The 24,414-nt window shown below is 35.9% G+C and overlaps 3 protein-coding genes and 1 long non-coding RNA gene across 4 annotated transcripts; all 4 read left to right on the top strand.

Annotated features, from left to right (window-relative positions):
* Positions 1–815: 815 nt before the first annotated feature.
* LOC133528704 (uncharacterized) lies at positions 816–1,701 on the top strand. Its single transcript, XR_009801040.1, has 2 exons — positions 816–1,093; positions 1,345–1,701. It is a non-coding gene; the product is annotated as an uncharacterized LOC133528704 (long non-coding RNA).
* A 2,120-nt stretch (positions 1,702–3,821) lies between these two features.
* LOC133528703 (zinc carboxypeptidase A 1-like) lies at positions 3,822–5,244 on the top strand. Its single transcript, XM_061866174.1, has 2 exons — positions 3,822–4,164; positions 4,321–5,244. The coding sequence occupies exons 1-2, from the start codon at positions 4,123–4,125 to the stop codon at positions 4,678–4,680; spliced, it is 402 nt and encodes a 133-aa protein (XP_061722158.1). The 5' UTR covers positions 3,822–4,122; the 3' UTR covers positions 4,681–5,244.
* Positions 4,826–7,948, top strand: LOC133528502 (carboxypeptidase O-like). Its single transcript, XM_061865890.1, has 6 exons — positions 4,826–4,858; positions 4,974–5,049; positions 5,238–5,440; positions 6,639–6,723; positions 7,072–7,126; positions 7,714–7,948. The coding sequence occupies exons 1-6, from the start codon at positions 4,826–4,828 to the stop codon at positions 7,928–7,930; spliced, it is 669 nt and encodes a 222-aa protein (XP_061721874.1). The 3' UTR covers positions 7,931–7,948.
* Positions 7,949–8,711: 763 nt separating this feature from the next.
* On the top strand, positions 8,712–24,357 carry LOC133528500 (uncharacterized). Its single transcript, XM_061865888.1, has 17 exons — positions 8,712–9,059; positions 9,634–9,846; positions 11,298–11,493; positions 11,924–11,955; positions 12,824–12,867; positions 13,634–13,845; positions 13,930–14,014; positions 14,400–14,454; positions 14,734–14,977; positions 16,053–16,330; positions 17,501–17,713; positions 18,088–18,283; positions 18,406–18,481; positions 18,723–18,934; positions 19,011–19,095; positions 22,452–22,506; positions 24,061–24,357. The coding sequence occupies exons 1-17, from the start codon at positions 8,782–8,784 to the stop codon at positions 24,314–24,316; spliced, it is 2,730 nt and encodes a 909-aa protein (XP_061721872.1). The 5' UTR covers positions 8,712–8,781; the 3' UTR covers positions 24,317–24,357.
* The last annotated feature ends 57 nt before the right edge of the window (positions 24,358–24,414 follow it).

Genomic DNA, 24,414 nt, shown 5'->3' with positions numbered 1-24,414 from the left:
TGTTATTGGTCTTTTTACTTATTGCAGAACGGATGGCAAAAAGTTTACAAATTTTGTCTATATTTAAGAGAAATCTTGTCACTGATAAGACTTCACAGACGTTGCAACAAACGGCATGCAATGCTGCCTAAGTAGGAGCAATTGATTCAATCGATCGATCAAATGCGATGATTTGTGAAATTTGGAGAAGCCATTAGAATATGGAAGGTAGAGGCAAGGAACAGAAACTCCTTAGGCAGAATTGTTGCAAAAGTGTCCAGCTGTCAGCTATAAATAGTTCTAAATCTCTCCAAAGTAGCGCTAGAGTAGCTAAGAACCTCGGCGTTATTGACGGAGTGAAGTGCGCTGTCTATGATTCGATTTTTTTCTCAAGTATTCTAGGTATTGTAGCGCCACCTATTTATGGTTTTTTGTCGGACACTTTTTGATATATGGAGATTTTGTTCCTTGCCTCTACCTTCCATGCATTAGAAAAGCTTGCTCTTGCTCTTGTTTGCAAATCATCTTTATAAAGAAGAAGAGACTGAATATCAAGGCCTGTCGACTTCCTTAGAAAGATATGACGCTTCATAATTGCGCATGTGTGGTCTGACGCTCTGGAAATAGATACCAGTTATTAATATAAAAATATTTTGCTACAGCAACATTGCTCCTATCTGACTTTGTCTATTCAACTTTGGGACAAATAAAATCATTTTTATCAAATATTTTGATTTATGTCACACTACCATATGTAAATTATTATTTTTTTATATAAATTATTACCTATTTCAGTTTGTCTTTGTCTATGTTCATAAAATCTATGGAGTTCAGAGGCACATATACCCTCCATAAAGCCTTGCACTTGGGTCTGGCCGGTTAGAACATAGACAAAAGTCTGCAATGTCAATGCTGTCAAAGTCATTGACGCAAAACTATTTTCATTTTCAAAACTATCAGTTTTCATATAAAATGATTAAATAACGATTTATGTTGTTGAAATAGATTTATTGATTAATTTTTAAAATTAAAAATCCACCGCACAATATCTCCGCTCAGACTCGGTTAAAGTTTAATCCATTGTACTAAACTAAGAAACAACAATTATTTCAAGGTAAGAAATATTTTAATCTATAAATAAAATAAGTGTACTATTGCCAAATTCAAATATATAAATTTAATCTTACCACCCTCTTAAGTCGCACGGCCGCCCTATCGCGTCCAAAATTACAATCTAAATTCATCATAGATGTAAATTCTAACATTGTTTTAGCTGGCAATTTAGAACTCTGGTAGCTATTAGCAAGGTTAGTAATTAGGGACATAGGTTATAGTATTGTTTAAAATGTGACTGTTTTGTTTTAGAGGGTGAACGTGAGCAAAAAATCCTTGGGCGTCATATCATTTCCTTGGAAAGGCTCAAAATCAAAAGGCACGGATCCGCCACATAATTGTGACTAGTTGTAGTTTCCCGGTGACCATCAACAAGACCGCTGCACTGAGCTGTGGAGCAGAAAGTGTCCGACAATCGGATAGATGTAATAACAACTTTGTCTGTCATATATTCATGTAATTTTTAGTTTTTTGGGCTGATATATGTGATATGATTACAAGTTACACTAATTGCAATTGTGGAGTAAAATCAGATGTGCCAAAGATCATGTTTTAGATATATAAAAATCTATATTAAATGCAATAAATAGTATATGTATATATATAAAATTGTTTTTATCATGAAAATTTTAATAACTTCTATTTATTGTTATGAAGGTGATCTGGGAATTAAAACATGCGCTAAAAATAGACAACCTAAACAAAAATAACTCCTTAAAAAAATCAAAAGATAATCACACGCACAGGATAGGTTAACTATTTGGTACCCACATCAATAATGAACCGAAATTACCGACCTGTGGTCTCATTGAATAAAATTCATATAGGTATGTAGATATTATATGGAAGTGTCACAGTTAGTTCAACAAGCCCCGTCCGATACATAAATTTGTATAAAAAATGACTTTTTTCCTGCCTATTGTATGTTTTTCGAACGAATTAAGCTCTTTTGATCCTAATATATAGGAATAAAAATATTTATAACTTGATAATAAACTGTATTGTTACCTTTTATATTGAATAAACTTTAAAATATAGATATCATTATCTCTTAGGACAAAAGATGCCTGTGATTTTGATTAATATGTAACATAATATTTTTTTATTTGATAAATACTAATTTAAAAACCTCACCCAAACAAAAACAAAAAATGAAAAAATACAAAAAGAAATTCCGTCGCCGGGATTCGAACCCAGAACCACTAGCTAGAACTGGATCACTACCTACCAAAACCCGCCAGGCTAAACCGGTTGTCAATTTTAGTACTGAGATACAAAGAGAGCGCCACTAGTATAAACGAACTTTTGAAGGGGGCATTTTTTTGTATGGAGTTAGCGTTCTTCTCCTAGTGAGTATTATATTCTTTGCTGAATATCGACAACTCTGACATCATGCATTTTAATACTTTGTATTGTGAAGTGTTTTCATTGTAATCTATGCTTACTGTGTTTTGGCGGTTTTGGCAAAGGTTCGTGAAGCCACTTCATCCAATAAATAAATATCAATCAATTTTTAGTGTAATGTTATGGTTCCATCAAGGTATTCATGATTCTGCCAATGTCGATAAATAAATATAAAGAAGAAAAGACCTTGACAGTTTTTGACAGCTTTCAACATCAAATTATTCTGTATCCGTGTGTATTTTCGTTGCATGTTATAATTTTCATGCAATAAAATGAACGCAAAAGTGATTGGTGTAGTCATATATTTTGTTATAAATTTAAAATGGTGTGTAGGAAGAAAGTATACCAATTATAGCTTGATTACTATAAATACAGCGACTAGAAGTCAGCTGAAATATCTTCGTCTTCTGGAAACTCAAAAATACATGGATATCATCTTTTGTGAGAAACCGTATAAGGTAACAATATTATTTACTTTACCGGAACTTAATTGTGTATACATAAGCTTAAACTTTAAAAATTACCTTCTACGTTTCGGAGAAAGACTGCCTAAAGTTGACATCACCGTCTTCTAGCTGCGCAAGATTTTTATTATTTAACTTATTATTATTCATTTAATTTGCAGACATATCTGCTTGGTTTTCAACTTTCATTTGCCTTTGCACTATTATAAAAACCTAAATTGCCGCCGTCTGTCCGCGGTATGGTAATTAATTCAATATGAAGCTATGGTAGCAATGGAATAAAATGGTAGATTAAGCTATCTTCTTGTGATTTAACATACATTTCTTTCAGTTGGGACAATCTGTTGAAGTGGTGGTTAGCCCAGTAGACTTAGAAATGTTTAAGAACAGAGCGGAACACTATAATTTAAATTATACGATACTGATTAATGACATTCAAAGGTAAGCTTATATAATTCTGAAGGGTTGGATCGTATTATACTTGGCCTCACTAGTTTTGGAACGACGTTCCTTATCGCACGGTATGGACTTGGCGGATGAGGCGAAAAAAAGTTAACATCACGAGCCCTTCTTAAATTTGGTCCAACTGAGTATTCCATGAACATGAAGATGACAAATTTCCGTCAAATCAATTATGAATTTTTCATCTTATCAGGTTCTGCAATCTACATGGGTCGAACGAAAGCTCGTGATAGAAAGTCATCATAAGGTCTTTAGTTCGTGTCATCCACGATGACGTGCAGATTTGTCAAATCTAACCTTTAAAAACATGACAATACGAATTAAGGCACGTGTCGTCGTGAATGACACGATCTATCAATTTGACCCCCTTTATTTTTGTGTTTATTTCGAAGCATTAATTTTTGCTAAACATGTATGAGTAGTTCTTCAAGTCCTCTAAAATGACTGAAAGCGACACCGTGTAATATTTTCTTTATTTTTATATCAGTCGTTGTTTAAATATTTTCGACTACCTAATTTCAGGGCATTTGATAATCAATCCGTATCCAGCTACCAACTGCTCCAACCAGATACCTTTTCCTTTGATCACTACCATCAACTAGAAGACATTTACCAGTGGCTGACGGATTTGAACCAAAACAAATCCCTCCCCGTACGTCACCTTTCAATAGGAAAATCAGCAGATGGCAGGGACATTTCAATGTTCAATATTAACTTGAATTCAAGTCCTCGCAAGCCAAAGGTAATTGTATTAATAGTCCTACCTACAAGTAAGGATAATAAACACAGTGTAACTTTTATGTTACCAGTCGAAGTGAGAATGATTTTTTTGATGGGCGTCTTCTCTCCTTTCGTTAATCAACAACTTTAAATATTCTTTACACTTTACTCTTTCAAGGTAATAGTAGAAGGAGGAATTCATGGACATGAATGGGCTCCAGTGGTGTTTGTGACCTACTTAATCAACGAGTTGGCTCAAGCTGACACGTCGGAAGACTATGAATGGAAAAAATTTGCGCATAGCTTCGATTGGTATTTGATACCAGTACTCAACCCTGATGGATATGATTATACGCATAAACAGGCAAGTATACCATCCTCATTATTTCCTTTAACCGTGAAGCGCCAGCCTCTACACACTCTCTACCATCCCTCAGACCGCGTTAGGGCGTCCGCTAACTGGCGCGGTTGCACGCAGTGGGTGAGCGGGTCAGCGAAAAATAATATAAGCGTCGCTAACTGGCGCGGACGCGTGTGACGGATTTTACCTACACCGACACGCAAGTGCGTGTGCTCCCTACACCTGCGGCGGACTGACGCCTTACCCTTCATAACATAACGACTGTCATATTTGGCCAATATTTGCCTTTTTGATACTGTAAGAGTTTCGTGTTACGTTCTTCATGGATAAGAAGCTTGCCACAGCTTCGGAGAGTGTACTTGTACTGTGTTAATAGCCAAGGATATAAATTACCCACGTGATAAGACTACGATGTTACCATTAAAAGGTTCTTTTATAAAGAATTTAACTAATCGTACAAACATTTCCAGGATCGCCTATGGAAAAAGAATAGGAACCAAAACGGTTCAGTCGATTTGAATCGAAATTTCGACGAAAGTTTTGGAAGTAAGTTTTTCATGCGAGTTATTACTATATTTATTTAAGAAGAAATTAAAGGAAAAAGAGAAAGATTAAGAGAGAATTAAGATAAAGATTTTGATATAGAAGTAAGAAGTCTGAACTAATATGGCAGTGTTGTTTGCCCTTTATTTCAGGCATTAGAGTGTAAAAAAAATAATAGTCATCTTTTTTAGAGTATGGATCCAGTCCAGAGCCAAACAGTGACAGTTACTGCGGGCCATACCCTTTTTCGGAACCAGAGACTAAGGCACTATCATCTTTCATCTTGCCTATTCGCAAAGAAGTGAAATATTACTTCGCTATTCACGCCTATGGACAGAGGATTATTATTCCGTATGAGGACAGAATACAGCATTTGGAAAATTTTGGAGAAATGGTAATGCTAATGTAATGCCTTTCGAATATAATCACCTTCAAATCATCAAGAAAAGCGCGTATTCGTATCTTAAAGGCTGGCAACGCACTTGCGACACCTCTGGAGTTGCAGGTGTCTATGAGCGGCGGTTAATCAGGCGATTCATCGATCTGTTTCCTATATCATAAAAATAAATAACTATAGGGAAGATGAATACTTGTTCTTTCCAATAGAATTTTGTAGTTCCTAGTATAAAGTTTAAGTAGTATCATTTTAGCATGATTCCCTTTCTGACAATTTATATTCCGCATTCTTCGGTATCCTATGGTTGTAATTTGTAAGACCGTTCAAACTCAAACATTTCCTTGAGCGTTGTCATCTTTTCAAGTGTTACCATCAGATTACTCGCTCGCACTCTTCCCGCTTGCGTTATTTTTCTTTCGACTTTATTGTCCCACAGGACAGATTAGTTCAACTTAGGTATAACAATCATTTGACGTATTAATTTTCAGAAAAGTTTCTGTTTTTTTTTTTTTATGAAACCGTTTTTACAAGCTTTTAATTAACTTGCCCTGTTACTCGTAGTATGTATTTAGGTATGTAACTTTATTAGTGTTAAATCTTAAAAGCTAAATTTGACCCACTTCTCGATTTCCGATTGAGCTGATGCATACACATACAAGTCAGGTGACAATGCAATATTATGATACCATTGAGCTGATTTGTTGATGGAGACAGGAGGTGGCCATAGGAACTCTGTGATGAAACAACGCAAACTAATTGTGTTTGGGGTTTTTAGAATTGTCTTGATGATAATTAATTGCCTGTGGTAAGAAAAGTACAGTCAGCGACAAAAGCTTGTACCAAAAATGATTTTTTTGCCAAAAACTTGTTTCCTCTTATAGCCACTAACGTTAGTAAGTGTGCTTTACTGATTTGCCTTCGGAAACGTTTAAAAATTTCTAGTTAAAAAATTTCGTTATCTTCTCAAAATTTTCCGTTTCCAAAAGTAAAGGTTATTTAATTTTCCTAAATATCCGAGAGTATTACAAACTTTTTCGAAATTTTCCGCAATTTGCACATCGTAACAGACCAATTCGAGTTTTAGTTATTCTACCTGTTTCCGATATAATAATGATCTGTTAGTGTGAAAAGATTTTTTTTAACCAAACACGTCACTTTTGGCGGCCTGAATACCTCAACCTCATCCACTTTACAGGAGAATTACAGCCGACAAGCGATACGGAAAATGTACTTACGAACCCACGTAAAATTTTGCACTGGAACTGTGTATGATACTATGGGTGAGTTAAAATTCTAAAAACACTTTATGAGTGTTCATACCGTGTTCTAATAATCCAAGGTCAAAGTTGATCAACCAAAATATAAACACATTAAGTACATCGAATTCATTCACACGGAAAGTGTCTATGCAATTCTTAGCTGGGTATACCTATTGTACCCAGGTATTTGCCTGTTGTAATTAAAAATATTGATTTATATTTTTCATGCCACTTTAAGATGTCACTGTAAATCATTTAAGTAATTGACTTGTGAAAGCGCCCTTGAGGCCTTCTTGCATAATTAATTGTAAAATTAAGAAAAAAAAATCGTCTAACAACGGTTTGATTGTTTTTTTTTTTCATTTCCAGGTATAAGAATGTCAGGAACTAGCGCAAGTTGGATTAAAAAACAAATGAAAATTAAGTAAGTAAAATATGTTTTATTCTGCCATATTAATTTTAAGTTCGCTAGCAATATTAAATTTTTTGCCGCCACGGCCATCGTAAATAGAGTACATCATAATAAGTTACAAGAAAGTTTGAAATTAAACTTTTTTATGTGCTATTCTGCAAAACGCTCAAAACTTAAACCGGAAAGTACAGCTTTTATTTAACTTGCCCTGTAGGGCTATAACGGTCGGCTCTTTATCATGTGTCACCATGCCTGTTACGTTCTAACAAGTATGTAAGTGTGAAAGTGACGGGCATAGTGACAAACGATAAAAATGCAACAATGCTGCTACTGCTGTTAGTATGTTAGTTAGTGTGGGTCAAATCTTGGAAGCTGAATTTGACCCACTTCCTGATTTCCGATTGAGTTGAAATTTTGCATACATGTAAATTGGATGGCAATGCAATATTATTATTATCGACATGGAGCAACCTCAAATACAAGCTAATTGTGTTTGAGGTTGTTAAAATTGACTCGATCAGTATTAGTTGCATTTGGAAAGAAAAGTACCGATAAAATTTTATACCAAAAATGTCATTTTTACCAAAAACTTATTTTAGATACGCTTACACCGTTCAAGTCCGTGACAACGGGTCGTATGGCTACGCGCTGCCGAACGACCAGCTCCGACCGATGTGTGAGGAGACCAAGATAATGATACAAGAGCTCATGACGGCTAAACCGAGATACGTCAGGGCGCTTTACGCGGATGAAGCAAAAATGAATGCAATATTCCTCCCTCTTATGTTGTTGAGTGTTACTGTAACATTGAAATAAATTATTTGGATAATGAAATTATATCAATAAAGGAAAAACTCACAGTTTCCGCGGCAAAATTCTAATTCGCGGTACCGGGATGCCAGCCCGCCACTCCACCATCTGAACTACCGGGACTTCAAATATTTCCACAATTCTTCATATATGCGCCTTAGGACGGCAGCGGGCTGATATTCAGGAATCGCGAGTTGGAAGTCACCCCTAGACAGTGAGTTTTTCTTTCTACTTCTTATTTATTTCTAAGCATCGTGCTATGGTTGCAAACGAAACGAAAGTGTATACGAATATAATTCTGTAGATACTTTTTTTTTTACTTATGTACATCAAATTTTATAATGCAAGCAGGATACCTGGTTTTTTACAGTTACAAATATTATTAAAATGCCAGAAATTATATTGGATTTTTTAATCGTATGTAAATAGTGCCAGGATAAAAGTTTTGCGATGACCGTAGGTACTAAATGAAGTATTATGGCACTTAAATTTGATCCTTGTACGGAAAATATGTGACATGGTATTATATCCACGATAAAATTGTATAGTGTATGTGAAGTCTCCAACCTGCTTTGGACCAGCGTTGGGACTATAGCCCAATCCCTCTCTCTGTAGGGGGCACGCAGGCAGGGCAGGCTTCCTCGGAAGCTCATGACATGTGCGAACTGTACCCAGATACTCGTATGTTATGTTTATTCTCTTATACCTAACCTACAGTAATTAGAAAATACTGGTTGAAATGAAGATTAATTTTGTGTTATAAACATTCAAACATAAGTCTTAATCTATTGAGCCACGGTTTTATGATGTACGGTCTTTTGACAATAACACTGATGTAATATTTTTTAAACCTAACAATGATTTTTAATTTAATTATTACGCTTTTTGCACTGAGTTTGTGTGAAAGTAAAAGGTACGATGGATTCATGCTGTTGCGGGGAATGCCTGCTAGCGAGGAACATTTAGAATTTTTCAAAAACGTAACGAAGAGCTATGATGTGAACGTGTGGCAGCCTCCAGGTTTGGTCAACAGGGCCGTTGATTTCATCATAAGTCCTGACCATGCCGAAATTGTGAAGTCCGCAGCCAGGAATCGGAATATTTCGTTGCAAACACTACATAGTGACATACAGAGGTGAGTATTTTTGGTTATTGAGTTCTTACGCTTTTAGCCGATTGAGGTTTTCCACTTTGTAGCGAAAAGCGCCAGCGAACAGAGAATACGCCTAGCGGGTCGTTAGCAGTAGATATTTAATGCTCTTTAAAATGGACTTATAAATTGTGAGATATTTGGGGAAATCCAATTATTCGGAACATCGAGTTCATCCGTTAAGCATCTATAATTCCATCATATTAAAGTCTATTTTCGAAATCGAATCGAAATCACCCGTCAATTTCAAGATTCGGAATTAAGGCAATACACTTTAATGCTTCTAAGGTCATTATTCCATTTCATTATTAATATATTTGTCAATTATTCTAATAAACACAGTGAAACGCCACTATTTTTATCAAGAAAAACGGCAGCCAATAATGATAAAGAAATGATTCTTCTGAGCGTCGTAAATCTCAACGATATGTCTTATTATTATATTCATGTAGCTTTAGCATTTAATATTTTATAATAATTTAATAAAGATTTATGTTATGTACAATAACTTGCATATTAAAAATATTTTTTTTTTACTTTATTGCTATTTATTTCACAGCGCGCTCGACAATCAAACTGTGAACACGTACAGTAGGCGCAACACCAAATCATTTAACTGGGAGAGCTATTATCGCGCACATGATATAGTCAACTGGATGATGGACCTAAAAACACAGTACCCAGAAGAAATCAGCTTGTTTAGTATCGGGAAATCACTCGAAGGCAGGGATATTATGTGCATGAAGATGATCTTCAAAGGATCCAAACGAAGGTTTGAAAGAGATTAAATGGGGTGAATCAAGTTTCTAGTGATACTTGTTGACTTGGTTAAGTTCCCTAGGTAACTCTTAACCCCAATTGTGCTACCTACTTATTTAAATTTACCAAACAATCGTTTCTGTAGTAGATCCATAATCGGCCATCTGCTAAGCATGTTTACCACATTTATTACCTCTATTGCCCCTCCGACAACGGAAAATAGTAACCACGCATACAAGTTGATCCACCCAAAAACATACCTACTTACCAAATGTCCTTTTTTTAAATAAGGTTTTTGAACTAAGAAATAATAAAGTTTTTGAACTATTTTAATGTTCCTTCGTATCATGCCTTTGCTTTGCTTTGTTTGTATTCTTTATGTTAAATCTATAGGTAATTTTTCATTGACCTGCAAGTTTTTACGGTGTGAATATATAGGTCATACTGAGCAACTTTTACTAAGGGACCAACCCCAAAATCGAAAAAAAAAATGTTGACGTTGTGATGTGCTGCTTGAGCAGGAGTCACATATCCTCCTGGCCTTAAGGGCTGGGGAGGTTCACCGAGCTAGTCTCAGATTTGGGAGAAAGGGGTTGAATACAAACTCTCAAAGAAAGGTATTATAGACGGGGCTTTATGCCGTTTATTGCAAACACTTATCCTAGAACTTATAACTAAATATGCCCGCCGGTCGGGATTATTCAATAGCGGCTAGAGACGCGGATTGCCTAGATCGCGCGGCGCGGACCTAGAACCGGGCTAGGTTGACGGATCGAGTTTATGGGAAGGTCAGGGAGTCACTGGCGGGCGGTGACCGCTCCAAGCTGGTGACGATGGGCAGGGAGTACGTCGGCCGGCGGTGTCCGCTCCGGGCCTACATACGGAAAGGGAAGGAAGTCACTGGCGGGCGGTGTCCGCTCCAAGCTGGTGACGGGTTACCACTGGCGGGCGGTGGCCGCTCCAGCCTGTGGGGGGAGGATAGCCTGGCCTAGGCGCACGAACTCACCCCGGCCGCGACTAAAGGAGAGGAGTGTTGCCGTGAAGCGGCGGGGACGGGAAAAGGATCGAATGCGCGCTGCACGCGGTTATATAGGTGCGGTCGGTGTTCCCCTCCGTCGCGCCCCGCGCCGCGGTGTGGCCGGATTCCGTTCAGGGCGCGTCGCTGCGGTGACATGGCGCGCTGGTGACATGGCTATGTCACAACGTTTCATACATTTTGACTATTTTTGACTGGTCTGACATTTTCTATGGGAGATTCAATGTTTTTTTCGCAATTTCAGGGTTGGTCCCATAGTAAAAGTTGCTAACTATGACCCTATATATTCACATCGTAAAACATTGCAGGTCATTAATAAAACACCTTGTTTAATGAAAATAATAGTGCACTCTCTGATTCTGATGTTGCTTTTTGTGTCTTTTGCACTTTTCAGCATTTATTTCTTAGACTATATACTACTTTCTCAGGTCAAAAGTTGTGATTGAAGGCGGTATACATGCGCGGGAGTGGATAGGGACAGCCATGGTCACGTATATCATCAATGAGCTGATCCATGCCCGTAACGGTTTGAGGGATAAACAACTGCAAGACATCGCTTATAACTACGAGTGGTTCGTCATTCCAATATTTAATATAGATGGCTACGAATATTCACACACAACGGTAAGCATGTTCAAGTTTTACATTGTCATAGTATCATAGTGGCCCACTAAGCTGGGCTAGCGTGTAGAGAGGGTAGTGGTGTCGGATGGCTTATGGCGCGGCGCCAGTCCAAAGGACGCATTGATGCGTCAGATGGAGTGATATTGCTATCTCATTCCACCGCATAGCTGCATCTCTTAGACTGGCCTACGCTGGGCTATCGTGTAGAGGAGCCCTTACAAAATAAATTTTAATATCTAGGTCACACTGAGTATCTTATTTATGCTACAGAATCAATCTAAATATGTGAAAAGAATGTTGTTTTTTTTTTGCATTTGAATATTTTGACTAAATCATGAACAGTATGAATTACAGTCATAATCGGCAGCAGAAAATGTAACTCCTTCCATCGCGCTTAATATCATTTATATATCATCTTCCCTTAATACAGGATCGGATGTGGAGGAAAAATCGCCGTGGCGGCAGAGTTGGGCGTAATCAATTACTTTTGGATTTAAATTACACATTACATTACAGTAATTATGATTCCTTAGTAATCGATTCCTCTGGTAATTTAAATTACTGTAATCAATCCCACCGATTACATGCGTAATTGATTCCTTCGGAATTGAATATATCTAACTACAAGTGTAATCGTGATTCCTCGGTAGGTAATCAATTACTCGAGTAATCTGATTACGTAATATTATCCAGACTAAATTAAATTACTTAATGTCAAAATAATTTCCTTCGTTCTTATCCCAGAAGACAAATACATTTTATGTGTGAAACTGTATAATTACTGTAAAATAATGATTATTTTGGAATCCAAGATGGCGGCCGTGCACTACGTGATAAAAATCGTCATGGATATCGTTTTATAGGTTTTAGGGAGTGCAGATTTCGAAAATTTTCAAATGGGCATAATTTTCGAAATCTGCACTCCCTAAAACCTACTAGTACTAGACATAGTGCATGGCCGCCATGTTGGGTCATCATTTTTGAAATCTGCACACCGGATACAAATAAGATGCATCTTTATAGTAAATCGAAATGTACTTTTACGTCGGTACTCAGACATATAGCTGTATTTATAACAAAGTATATTTTGAAGTAATCTGAAAGGAATCAAGTAATCCATTCCTGTAATAAGGAATCGACACTGATTCCCAATTACTAGTAATTGTAATATTCCAACAGATGATTCCTGATTCCTCAAACGTAATTGTACTTAGTAATCACCTAGTCAGATTACAAAGTAATCTGGGAATCGGTAATCAGATTCCAAAAGCAATTTCGAGTAATCATGGAATCAGGAATCAAGTACGAAATGCCCATCTCTGCGTGGCGGTCATGGTGTCGATCTGAACCGAAACTTTGATGCGGCTTTTGGAAGTAAGATCTTAATAAATCGTATTAAATTATTATTTTTTGACTGAAAATATTGTAAAATTTACCAGAAATACAGTCAAACGAGAAATGTCCAGCTCACACTATAAGGTTTTAACAACGCCTTGTCTGTAATTTTCTGTACAAAATAGTCTGCCGATTTTTGCGGAGGATAGGCACGTCAAATGTATGGCTATTTGTACGTTAAGTACGAGTAGCCATAGCAGTCTGCCAGCAATGTCAGATAAACGTCAGTCCATACAATACATACGAGTATGACCATTGGCTGAGGTTTTCGACGAAGCTCTTAATGGCGACTCCGCTTGTCAAATCTTCCAAGAGCCCACTTCTCAACCACTGATTTAATATTTGTATTATTATTACTTGTATTACTGATTTATTATATGTGTGTATTTGTTTGTGTTGTATTTATATATTTATTAATTAGGACCTGTCTGGCCTAGTGGGTAGTGACTGCCTATGAAGCCGACGGTCCCGGGTTCAAATCCTGGTAAGGGCATTTATTCGTGTGATGAGCATGGATATTTGTTCCTAAGTCATGGATGATTTCTATGTATTTAAGTTTTTATAAATATGTATACATTAAATATATCGTTGTCTAAGTACCCACAACACAAGCCTTATTGAGCTTACCGCGGGACTTAGTCAATTTGTGTAAGAATGTCCTATAATATTTATTCATTTATTATTATTTAATAATAATTCTTGATTCTATCAAGGAGTCTTATACATTACTTAATTCTATTTTTAGCCGTTGGAGTTACATTAACCGATAAAGATTCAGAAGAATATTGCGGCCCTAAAGCATTCTCTGAACCAGAAACCCAACATATAAGAAGATTTATGCAATCCACCAGCAAGCATTTGCCAATTAGCCATTACATATCATTCCATGCATATGGGCAGCTCTTCATCATACCGTACGCGTATACTAAGAAACACCTTGAAAATTTTAATGAAATGGTAAGCCATGTAACTGCATACAAATTAAAAACAAAGTAACTTTGCTATTGTAATTTTATTGATGTATTTTTTTTTCATCTTTAGAAAAATATAGGAGACAGAGCAGCAGCAGAAATAAAGAAGAGATATGGGACGGAATACACTGTAGGGACAGCATTTGACACCGTAGGTAAGTTACACATACAGCTTTTTCCACACCCGAAGTATTACAGGTTGGATCAAATATTCCTTGTATACGATATTGTTGTCCAGGGGACAATGGTGGTTTAATTTTCCAGAAAAGATATTATATTACATTTCTACTAACATGCTACATGAAATCAGAGTTTTAATAGCTGTCCCGGGGGTCGTAACCATGGCAATAAATGAAAAATTTTCGCTCTTAATTCAAATTTTATGTACAAATATTTTCCAAAATTTCAATATCCAGGAAGAAAATAGGGACTACGTTTGTTTGGAGAAACGGCTGTCCTTTTTCCTTTTAAGAGTATAGGTATTATTCGTAGTTTTTTTAATTAGTGTGAGGTATGATATCTTGTTTTGTTATATTTTAGGTTATATGGCAGCTGGTGTAAGTGCATGCTGGGCCAAGAAGACATTTAATATTCCGTGAGTTAACAACAAAATTATATAGCTGTTGGATTTTTCCTGTAATTGATCGGTAGTCCTTATAAATTCATTCTTAATTTTTATATGACCTCTACGTAGAATTCTTTGGTTCCCATGCGCATAAACAGCGGTGCCAAAAACGCTTATAAAATGGTCGCTGTCAAAGTAATCTATAGGCTTTTATGTAAGGTTTATGTTTGCTTAACTATTTGGTTACGGCATTCATAAAGTTTGCTCCTTTTATAACTTTTAGTTGCTTAGCTGAAGAAATATTTTTAGGTTCGTGAACGTATTTGAGCTTCGTGACACTGGCAAACACGGCTTTGCCTTGCCGGCTAACCAGATCAAACATACATGCCTGGAAACCATGGATGGACTGATGGAGGTCCTTAAACCACGGCAGCGAACCAAGTTATCAGGACAAGATACCGACTACGATGACCAACCCAATGGCCAGGCTATTACTACTTTGAATGGATTAGTCTTTTCGATAAATGTTTTTTTTTTCTGGCTTTTCGGTTTTTAAATTAAAATATTGTAATAAAATTATAAACAATTAAACATGCACGATTACATTAATTTTATTCACGTATGTTCAAACTTTATCGAATTTTGGAAGGTAACTTATTTTACAAGTACATACAGTAGCGGCAAAAATATATCATATTGCTATTTTTTGCAGGCATTCATTCAAAACTTCGTGAAATTAGACTTTATGTCATAAAGATAATAATTATATCATGGTCCCGACCATATAAATACACTTACGTCCCACTGCATGTGGCAACAGGCAGGTACGTTAGCACAACGCGGATTGGGGATTTCACACATCAATTTTATGTTATCATTAGAATGTTAAAAATATTGAATTTCTTATTTGAAAATACTCAAAAGCGAATCTTACCAATAATAAAACCTAGATGGATCGATGTTTCGCCCTCGTTAGGTTTGAAAATTAAATTGAATCATTACAATTTTATATCCACGGGGCCACCGCAAAAACTCGGGCAAACTATGTATTTTAAAAATGTACTCAGTTAGATTCAATTGTCGTTTTCATACGTCCCTATATTGTAAATTTCAGCGAAATCGCCAAAGCCGTTTTTGAGAAATTGCCAAATTAATTATACAAATGAACCTGAAAAAATATGATAGATTATTTGCCGCTACTGTACAAAGGGCTTTTACCGAAACAGTCAGTTTTAACCAGGACAGTACAATCTAATAGATATTTTTTTTCTGGATAAATTGGATTTAGATGTAAAGCTTTGATTGGAAATAATAGTTGGTGAGGTAGTCCATGACAATGTTGAACAATAGCGGGCTAAGAGCAGATCTTTGGTGTACGCCATCTTTGCCCTCTAAGTTTCAAAAAACTGACACCCAAAATCTCTACGAAAACTAGGGACACTTTTTTCTTTATTTTAATCAATAATTCTCGCTATTTAGAGTCGAAATCACACAAGAGTTGTCAGTTCGAATTTACCCAAGTTTGTTGTGTACATTTTTAAAAATAATCCTTAATCTACTGAGCTACGGTTTTATGACGCGCGATCTGATAATGACATACATGTAATATTTTTTTAAACTAAGTAATAATGATTGTTAATTTTTTTATTACACTTCTTGCAGTCACTTTATGTGAAAGTAAAAGATACGATGGGTTTATGCTGTTGCGAGGTATGCCTGCTAGCGAGGAACATTTAGATTTTTTCAAAAACGTAACGAAAAACTACGATGTAAATGTGTGGCAGCCTCCAGGTTTGGTCAACAAGCCTGTTGATTTCATAATAAGTCCTGATCATGCTGAAATTGTTAAATCTGCAGCCAAGAATAGTAACATTTCCTTACTAACGCTACATAGTGATATACAGAGGTGAGTGTTTTTGATTATTGAGTTCTTAACGCATTTATAGCAAGTGCGAGCTACTTGCTACGCTTGCTTGAGGCCGATTGTCGTTTATCCGCTTTGTTGCGAAATGCGCCAACGAACAGAGAACCCGCCTCGCATGTCGCTTGCAGTGTCATATGTAATGGTCTTTAAATTTTACTTTAAAAATTGTAATATATTTAAGAAAAACCAAATAGTTTGCAATGTCGAGTTAATCGGTACAATATTTCCACTATTTAGGGTTCATTTTTTAAATCACCCGTCAATCTGAATGAATCAGAATTGCCGGAATACACCTTAATGCTTGGAAGTCAATTATCCAATTCTATTTTTGATGTAACGTGTTTTACTAATGTTAGAATACGTGCCGGTACAGTACACCTAGTGTAAATTTGATCGACATCATAACGTGACGAACGCGTTTGCGTTAAGTCTCATTTTGTATAGGATTTTGAGTTTCCAAAACGTCCCGCTTGGCGCGCTCTTTCTAAATCCAATACAAAATGAGACTAAACGCAAACGCGTACGTCACGTTTCGAAATCGAATTTATTTACACTAGGGGTGCTGATGTGCAAATTGCGGAAAGTTTACAAAAAGTAAGAAAAGATCTCGGATATTTCAGGAAAATTTCACAGGAGCTAAAAGTTTGATTGTAATAGCGAAATTTTTTGATTCCTATACTATGAGAAATTTTCATAAGTTTTCCAGGTGGAAATTTTACAATTTGGTTACAAGTTCGAAAACCATTACCTGTCAGATTAAGTAAATGGATACAAATAAATATCAAATTAAGTATTCGCACAATTCTAGCATCAACGAGCACCAAACTAACCAAATCCACAATCTACTTTACAATTTTCAACTGCCTACTAACCCCCAACAACCGACGGACCTCTTGGGCTCCCCTACTGTTAAAATAAATTTAAATTTGTTTCGTTATATAATAGTAAAAGCAAAGGAAACTCTTTTCTTAAAATATAAAAAAATATGCGCCTTTGTTGCGCCTGATAGAACAAGAAAACTACAAAATTATGTATCTTATTGCCTAGAAAAGGGTTAACAATATTTTTCTAGTATTAGAACTGTGGGATATAACGGTTAAAAAAAAATCATGTTTAATTATTAATATTATTATATTGCGATTTATTTCCCAGCGCGTTCGACAATCAAACTGTGAACACGTACAGCAGACGCAATACCAAATCATTTAACTGGAATAGCTATTATCGCGCAAAGGATATAGTCAACTGGATGAAAGACATAAAATCACTGTATCCAAAAGAAATCAGCTTGTTCAGCATCGGGAAATCGTTAGAAGGCAGTGATATTGTGTGTATGAAGATCATCTTCAAAGGATCTAAACGAAGGTTTGAAGCAAATTAAATGGGTGTATCAAGATTTTAGTGTCGCTTGTTGCCATAGTTAAGTTCCCCTGGACAACTTTTTATAACTACCACATTTGTTCTAACGAACTATCACTATTTTCCCTTGGATAACGAAACAGAATAACGACACAAAGAAGTTGATACACCGCCAAAAATGTTAATTTCCTTTTTTTAATAAATTGTAACAGAAAGTATACAAAATTAAGTCGTTGGTACTTAAAGGTACCTACTATGCATCCTAGGAACACAAAGATTCTTTCAGCCAAATAGGAAACCTTTGTTCAGAGAAAGCCGTATTTTTATGCCTTTCAATTTTATGATCAAAAGCTGATCCTTTGCTACATATGCTTTCTCAGGTCCAAAGTTGTGATTGAAGGCGGCATACATGCGCGGGAGTGGATATCGCCAGCCGTAGTCACGTATATCATCAATGAGTTGATTCAAGCGCGTAAAGGCTTGAGGAATAAAGAACTGCAAATAATTGCTTATAACTACGAGTGGTTTATCATTCCTTTATTTAATATAGATGGCTACGAATATTCGCACACAACGGTAAGCGTATTCAGGATTTACATGGCCTCGTTTCTAGTTTCTACGACACTTAACAAGATGAATCGAATGTCTACTGAATAACCTTAACACAATTTATTATCTTCCTTTATGATATAATATAGGATCGGATGTGGAGAAAAAATCGCCGTGGCGGTTATGGGGTTGATCTAAACCGAAACTTTGATGTCGCTTTTGGAAGTAAGATCTTAATTATACGTATTTAATACGTATGTACTGTATTTTATTTAATACTTAAATTTTTACCCCCGAATAGAGATAAATGACAAAATGTCTAGCCCAATTGTCTTGAGACAACTCTCGACTGATTTACTACTTGTTCTTAGATATGTACTTAGGTATTTGTTTGGTATTTATTTAGGTTTTTAGGTATTTACTCTGTAGTGGAGTCTAATAAATTACTTGATTCTATTTTTATAAGCTGTTGGAGTTACATTAACGGATAAAAAAGATGATATCTATTGCGGACCTAAAGCATTCTCTGAACCAGAAACCCAACATATGAGAAAATTTATGCAATCCATCAGCAAGAATTTGCTAATTAGCCATTATATATCATTCCATGCATATGGGCAACTTTTTATCCTACCGTACGCCTATACTAAGAAACACCTTGAAAATTTTAATGAAATGGTAAGCCTTTTATTTAAGTACAAACAAATTAAAAATCATAGTAACATTACTTTTGTAATTTTTTATTATTTTTCAGAAAAAAATAGGAGAAAATACAGCGGCACGTATAAAGAAGAGATACGGGGCAAAATACACTGTAGGGACAGCATTTGATACTCTAGGTAATTTACAAACAGCTTTTTCCACACTGGAAGTGAATCAGGGCGGATCAATTATTATTTGTTGTTAATCGGTCCTGTTGTCCGAGGGACAAATCCCTTCCCATTTTCAAAAATCTTTTGAAAACACATTAGCTTTCGCTGCCTTAACTTGTCTTTATTTATGATTGTATAATATATGTATGTATTTATTATATTAATATATAGTATGTATGATGTATGTATTACATTGTTTGCGTCTACATTTTGTTGAATTATATGTATATCGGCACTACCCGTTGACGTTCGATCCAGTGACCGCAAAACATATGGCGCAGTAGAGCATCATCTGTTTGGAATGTCAAACTAAGGGGCACATTTTTTTCTTAGTATTTACCTCTCTATTACAATCAATTCTCTTTACTGTCGCTAAGTCGCAGTCGGATCGTATAAATTATTTATGGCTTGCCGTCGAATTGAATGCGTCTGAATGAAAATCTGCCGGAATGTATTCGGCGGCAAACGTTCTTCAACACGGCTAGCCGTAATGTAATACAGCGAGTCATTAGCCGCCTCTTTGACAGTTTTTAGTTCCTATTTTAAACACTCGTGACGCTGCCTGACATAACAAGATTTTTTTATTTAGTATATATTAACTATGATAATTCTTCATTGGCAAGGAATATCGTTGGTAGAAATCTGTTATCATTTTCTTATTAAAATCGATTATCATTTAAACATTGTTTTATTTTGTAAGTATGGTCATCCTACAATCTAAACAGTAGTACCGTGGATTGGGGTTACTTTGATCAATTTCAAAATTATTACGTTAGTTATCTCCCCGAATATGGAATCTAAAATAAAAAAATGACAATATCGGTTCTTGTTACTGTATCGATTTCACTAATAATATATATTTTTTATTTTTAATGTATCTCCTGAAACAAAATATACAAGTGGTGATCAACTTTAAACTGAACTTGGGGTTACTGTGATACCCTACTTTGACAAAGAAAAAAAAGGATATTTAAATATAAATCAACTTTATTTCAAAACAGTCTCATATTTTAGTTATTTATGTTTAGAAGCTTAATTGAACAATAAAAAGCTATCAAACTTTACAAACAATACCATGGTATTCAGATGCTTGACGAATCGACAGTCTGCCTTCGACCACTTCTGTCACAGTGATTTAAGGTCTTCGCACACTATGCCAATTCCACACCAACTCAACTCACTTTTGGTTCACCTTAGTGGACGACGAGTGGACGACGCGTAGACCACCCGATAGTTCTAAATTTTAAACATTGTACTATAGGACATACAAGATAAGGCTTTAATTTCAATATTTAATTTTGAGTCGAGTGGCTGTTGCGTTGTAACAATGTGCTAAGACCTTTAAACTTTTTCAGAGTAGTTCCCATATGCTCGGAAACAGAGGCGTATTTAAATATTTGGCGCCCCGGGCCAATCAGATTCGCCGCCCCATTAAGTGATCACAATGTTTTAATTATACTAATTATACTTAACCCTTTTCCAGGCCGCACCAATCTACAAGGTTTTCCCAAAAAATCCAAATATATTCCAATTAATCCAGCTTTGATGATTCATTTGAAGACAAGTAACATTTCCTGAAAGTGTAATCTAATTTGAACCTTAAATCGGAATGCTAAAGTTGAAATTCTAATGGCGCGTATGTGGTCGATAAATCGTCCTATGCCTGGAAAAGGGTTAACCTTAGTTTAAGTTATATGAATATTATGTACCTACATTAAGAATGAGCCGGTTCTCCTGATATAGGTATACAAATACTTACAAGGAGAACTCAGATCCAATTATTTTCAAATTGTAATAAACTTTTTTCATTTTTCATTTTCAACTTGTAGGAAAGCGGAACCTGGCGCTAGGCCGGGAAAACGCTAGGTTGAAGAAGAAGAATGTATTTGACTACCAGTCTTGCCTAGTGGGGATTTTCTTTCGGAGGGATTTCTTCCGAAAATATTCACTTTATCATGTCACAATCGCATACGTTCATGGTTATCTTTATCATATCACATAAAATATATGATTGATTGAGATCCTTATTCATTTTAAAAAAACCTGTATAACGACACACCACACCATAGGGTTAATAAAAAAACTACATGAAGGGGATGTAGGTATCCTTTTTGTAGTTTTTATTTTACCATTTGTTGCAATAGTTGATTTATGTGTCTTTGCCATATAAAATCTTATACCTTTAAACGAGCAATTCTTGTATATATATATATATATTTCTGTGATCTCGGAAACGGCTCTAACGATTTCGCTGAAATTTGGTATATGGGGGTTTTTGGGGGTATACAATCGATCTAGATTAGTCTTATGTTTGGGAAAACGCGTGTTTTCGAGTTTTCATGCATTTTTCGTTCGACGCAGAATATGGTCGCTAATTTCGTGTCGCCGGCCACTGTCTGTTTGGTCCAGCGGGTTAAGACGCGGACGGCTAGAAACGAGTGCTACGGGTTCGAATCTCGCCCGGTGACTAACTTTTGTTTTTTTTTTATATGTTCAAGTTTATATATATATATTTTTAAATTTTTATTGTTTTAGACAAGTTTAATTTAGTAAAGAAATGTATTTAATGTTTGAGATAAAATAGTACATTACGATACAAGTGCGAAAAATAGGAAATTCGAAACGAGTGGCGATAAATTAAAACTTAAAACACGACCGAAGGGAGTGTTTCAAATCGACACGAGTTGCGAATTACCTATTCGCACATGTATCGTACAACGTTTTACAGTACATATGGCCCTTTAAATGTTCGACCCAGTAACGTAATATGCTACTTCTCGCACTAGTGCTATAAAGTAGCCCCATATGTACTGTAAATATATATTTCTCATAAATATGCCTAGCATTTACCTTTACTGATTACGTGAATAAGATTTATGCTTTCGAGTTTTTATTTTATTGAGACATAAAAAAAAGGAAAGGAAAGCCTTCATGTGATCATATCAGTTTTTAGGATCACTGAAATCAAACACCTGATCTACACAGAAATCGATTGTAAATAATAATAACTGTCAGTTCACATTTTACTTTTTAAGTTTATGTAGATTATCACCTATAATACACCACCATATCACAATAATTAGTTATAACCGAGCAAAGCTCGGTCGCCCAGGTACTATATTCTTTATTTACGCATTAAATATGACAAGTACAAAACGGAGCGAAGACGCAGACGAGTAGGCAGACGGACATAGTGAAACCACAAGGATTAGTTCACTACGGAACCCTAAAAATGAAAAAAAAAAAACAGATACGACTCTTTTTTTCAAAGTATTGACGAGATGTAACATAATAATGTAATTCAAAGTTTTGTTATGTTTTAGGATACATGGCATCTGGTTCCAGCGTATGTTGGGCAAAGAAATCATTTAAAATTCCGTGAGTTTACAATCAATTTATATAGCTGTTGTCTTCTTCTTACATCTTATTTTATTAGAGGGAAACCACCTCAATAACTTAGATGCCAAACGCCACCCACGTAAAGTGAGACCGAAGCCCTCTTACGCTTAAGTAGCGGCTTACGTGAGCGAATAACGCGCGAACACGAAGCGGCGCGGGTGAAATCAATCCTTTGATACCTATGGATGTGTCCTACGTGGGCGATCTCGTTGTGAACGCAAATGCTGTTGGGCGGCCGCGCCGCGCCGCGCCGCGTCGCATTCGCGAGTTATTCGCTCACGTAAGCCACTGCATTATACGTGCAACGCATCTGGCTAACTCTATTGTAAATTGTAATGTAAAATCTGCAAAAGAGTATTTAAAGCAAGTATGGCCTGGCCAGCTACATTAGGGCCCATAATAGGCATAATATAATAAGTAAAAGATGAGGGGACTATATTTTTTTTTTTATTCGTTTTTTCTTCACAAGTGTGATGAAATCTTTGTGTATAACTCCGGGGGTAAGAATATTGCATACTTGGGTATTTAATTCCCTCCAGCCTGCGGGTGTCGGGAATTACCACACTCGTATCCAGAATTTCATTATTACAGAAGTACCCCCTTCGTTGCACAATGTACTATTGTCGAAAGTTTGACCACCCCATACTGTCATGTTTGTACAAACTCTTGTGTACTGTGTTATTTATGTAACGTGCTTTTTTATGTAAAATAAAGTTATATTAAAAGTAAATATTAAAAGTAAATAGATAAAACGCGACTAAAATACATTCTTATAGCAGATTTCTTTCAAAATCAGTGCTACGTAGAACAAACCAACAAATCTGTCTGAACTGTGATGTCACGTGACGTTTCGACCAATGGCATTGAATTTCGCTCTACCTACATAGTTTCGCTCATTAGCATTTCGCGCGCGATTTTTGTACTTTTTATTTATAATTTTAAGCAATTAAATGATAATTTATTTTTTATAATTTTTTTATTTTAGTAAATAGTAGACACTTTTGACGTGTAGTCTGATCCGTTACTTTTCATGCTGACTACACGACTATGCTACCTATACAGGGTGACTTCTGGGTCGTGATCCAGAACCACTTTTTCTGAATCTATAAATGATTTACATTATCATACGGTAGTATTTGATTGAAAGATAATTAGTTTAATTTTTATTATTTTTCAAGTAAAATTAATCTTATATGAAGTAATCATGTTCACCCTATGACTTTTGACATACGCTGTATGGAAAGCGACAAGACGTCACATTGAGTAGGGTGACCAAACTGTACGCAAACATGTTTTTTTCTACTTGTCATCTGAAAAATAATCATAATTATTGGTGATACTTGTAATAAATAATGAGCGACATCATTAGACTCATCTTTGAATTTTGTGTGATGTCTTGTTCTCTTGCTCCACGACCCCGAAATCATCCTGTATGGTTTCATATACGATTTATATTTGCGACCATTTGGATAGGGCATTCAAAATGTTTTTTTTTTTTTACTTTTAATCACTTAACTGAAGAAATATTTATAGGTACGTGAACGTATTCGAGCTTCGCGACTCTGGAAAATACGGCTTTGCCTTGCCGGCCAACCAGATCAAACACACATGCCTGGAAACCATGGATGGACTGATGGAGCTCCTCAAACCACGGCAGCGAACCAAGCTATCAGGACAAGATGACGACTGCGAAGAGTACGAAGACCAACTCGACGGCCAGGCTATGACTACTTTGAATGGATTGGTCATTTCGATAAATGTTTTTCTTATCTGGCTTTTCTGTATATAATTTTTTTTGTTGTTTAATTATAAACATACATGTTACATTAATTCATTCTTTACACTTCACTACTGCAGTGCTATGTAAGTTAACTTATTTTACATAGG

Source organism: Cydia pomonella, chromosome 19, assembly GCF_033807575.1.
Source record: "Cydia pomonella isolate Wapato2018A chromosome 19, ilCydPomo1, whole genome shotgun sequence".
Taxonomy (NCBI): domain Eukaryota; kingdom Metazoa; phylum Arthropoda; class Insecta; order Lepidoptera; family Tortricidae; genus Cydia; species Cydia pomonella.
This window is presented reverse-complemented; position numbering and strand designations above follow the sequence as displayed.

Coding starts and splice junctions, on each gene's coding strand:
- LOC133528703 (XM_061866174.1), top strand. CDS start 4,123: ATGTTCAATATTAACTTGAATTCAAGTCCTCGCAAGCCAAAG. Junction 4,165..4,320: donor CAAGTCCTCGCAAGCCAAAG/GTAATTGTATTA, acceptor TACTCTTTCAAG/GTAATAGTAGAAGGAGGAAT.
- LOC133528500 (XM_061865888.1), top strand. CDS start 8,782: ATGATTTTTAATTTAATTATTACGCTTTTTGCACTGAGTTTGTGTGAA. Junction 11,956..12,823: donor AGGAAAAATCGCCGTGGCGG/CAGAGTTGGGCG, acceptor TCTGCGTGGCGG/TCATGGTGTCGATCTGAACC. Junction 17,714..18,087: donor TTCAAAGGATCTAAACGAAG/GTTTGAAGCAAA, acceptor ATGCTTTCTCAG/GTCCAAAGTTGTGATTGAAG.
- LOC133528502 (XM_061865890.1), top strand. CDS start 4,826: ATGGATAAGAAGCTTGCCACAGCTTCGGAGAGT. Junction 4,859..4,973: donor TTGCCACAGCTTCGGAGAGT/GTACTTGTACTG, acceptor AAACATTTCCAG/GATCGCCTATGGAAAAAGAA. Junction 6,724..7,071: donor AACTGTGTATGATACTATGG/GTGAGTTAAAAT, acceptor TTTCATTTCCAG/GTATAAGAATGTCAGGAACT.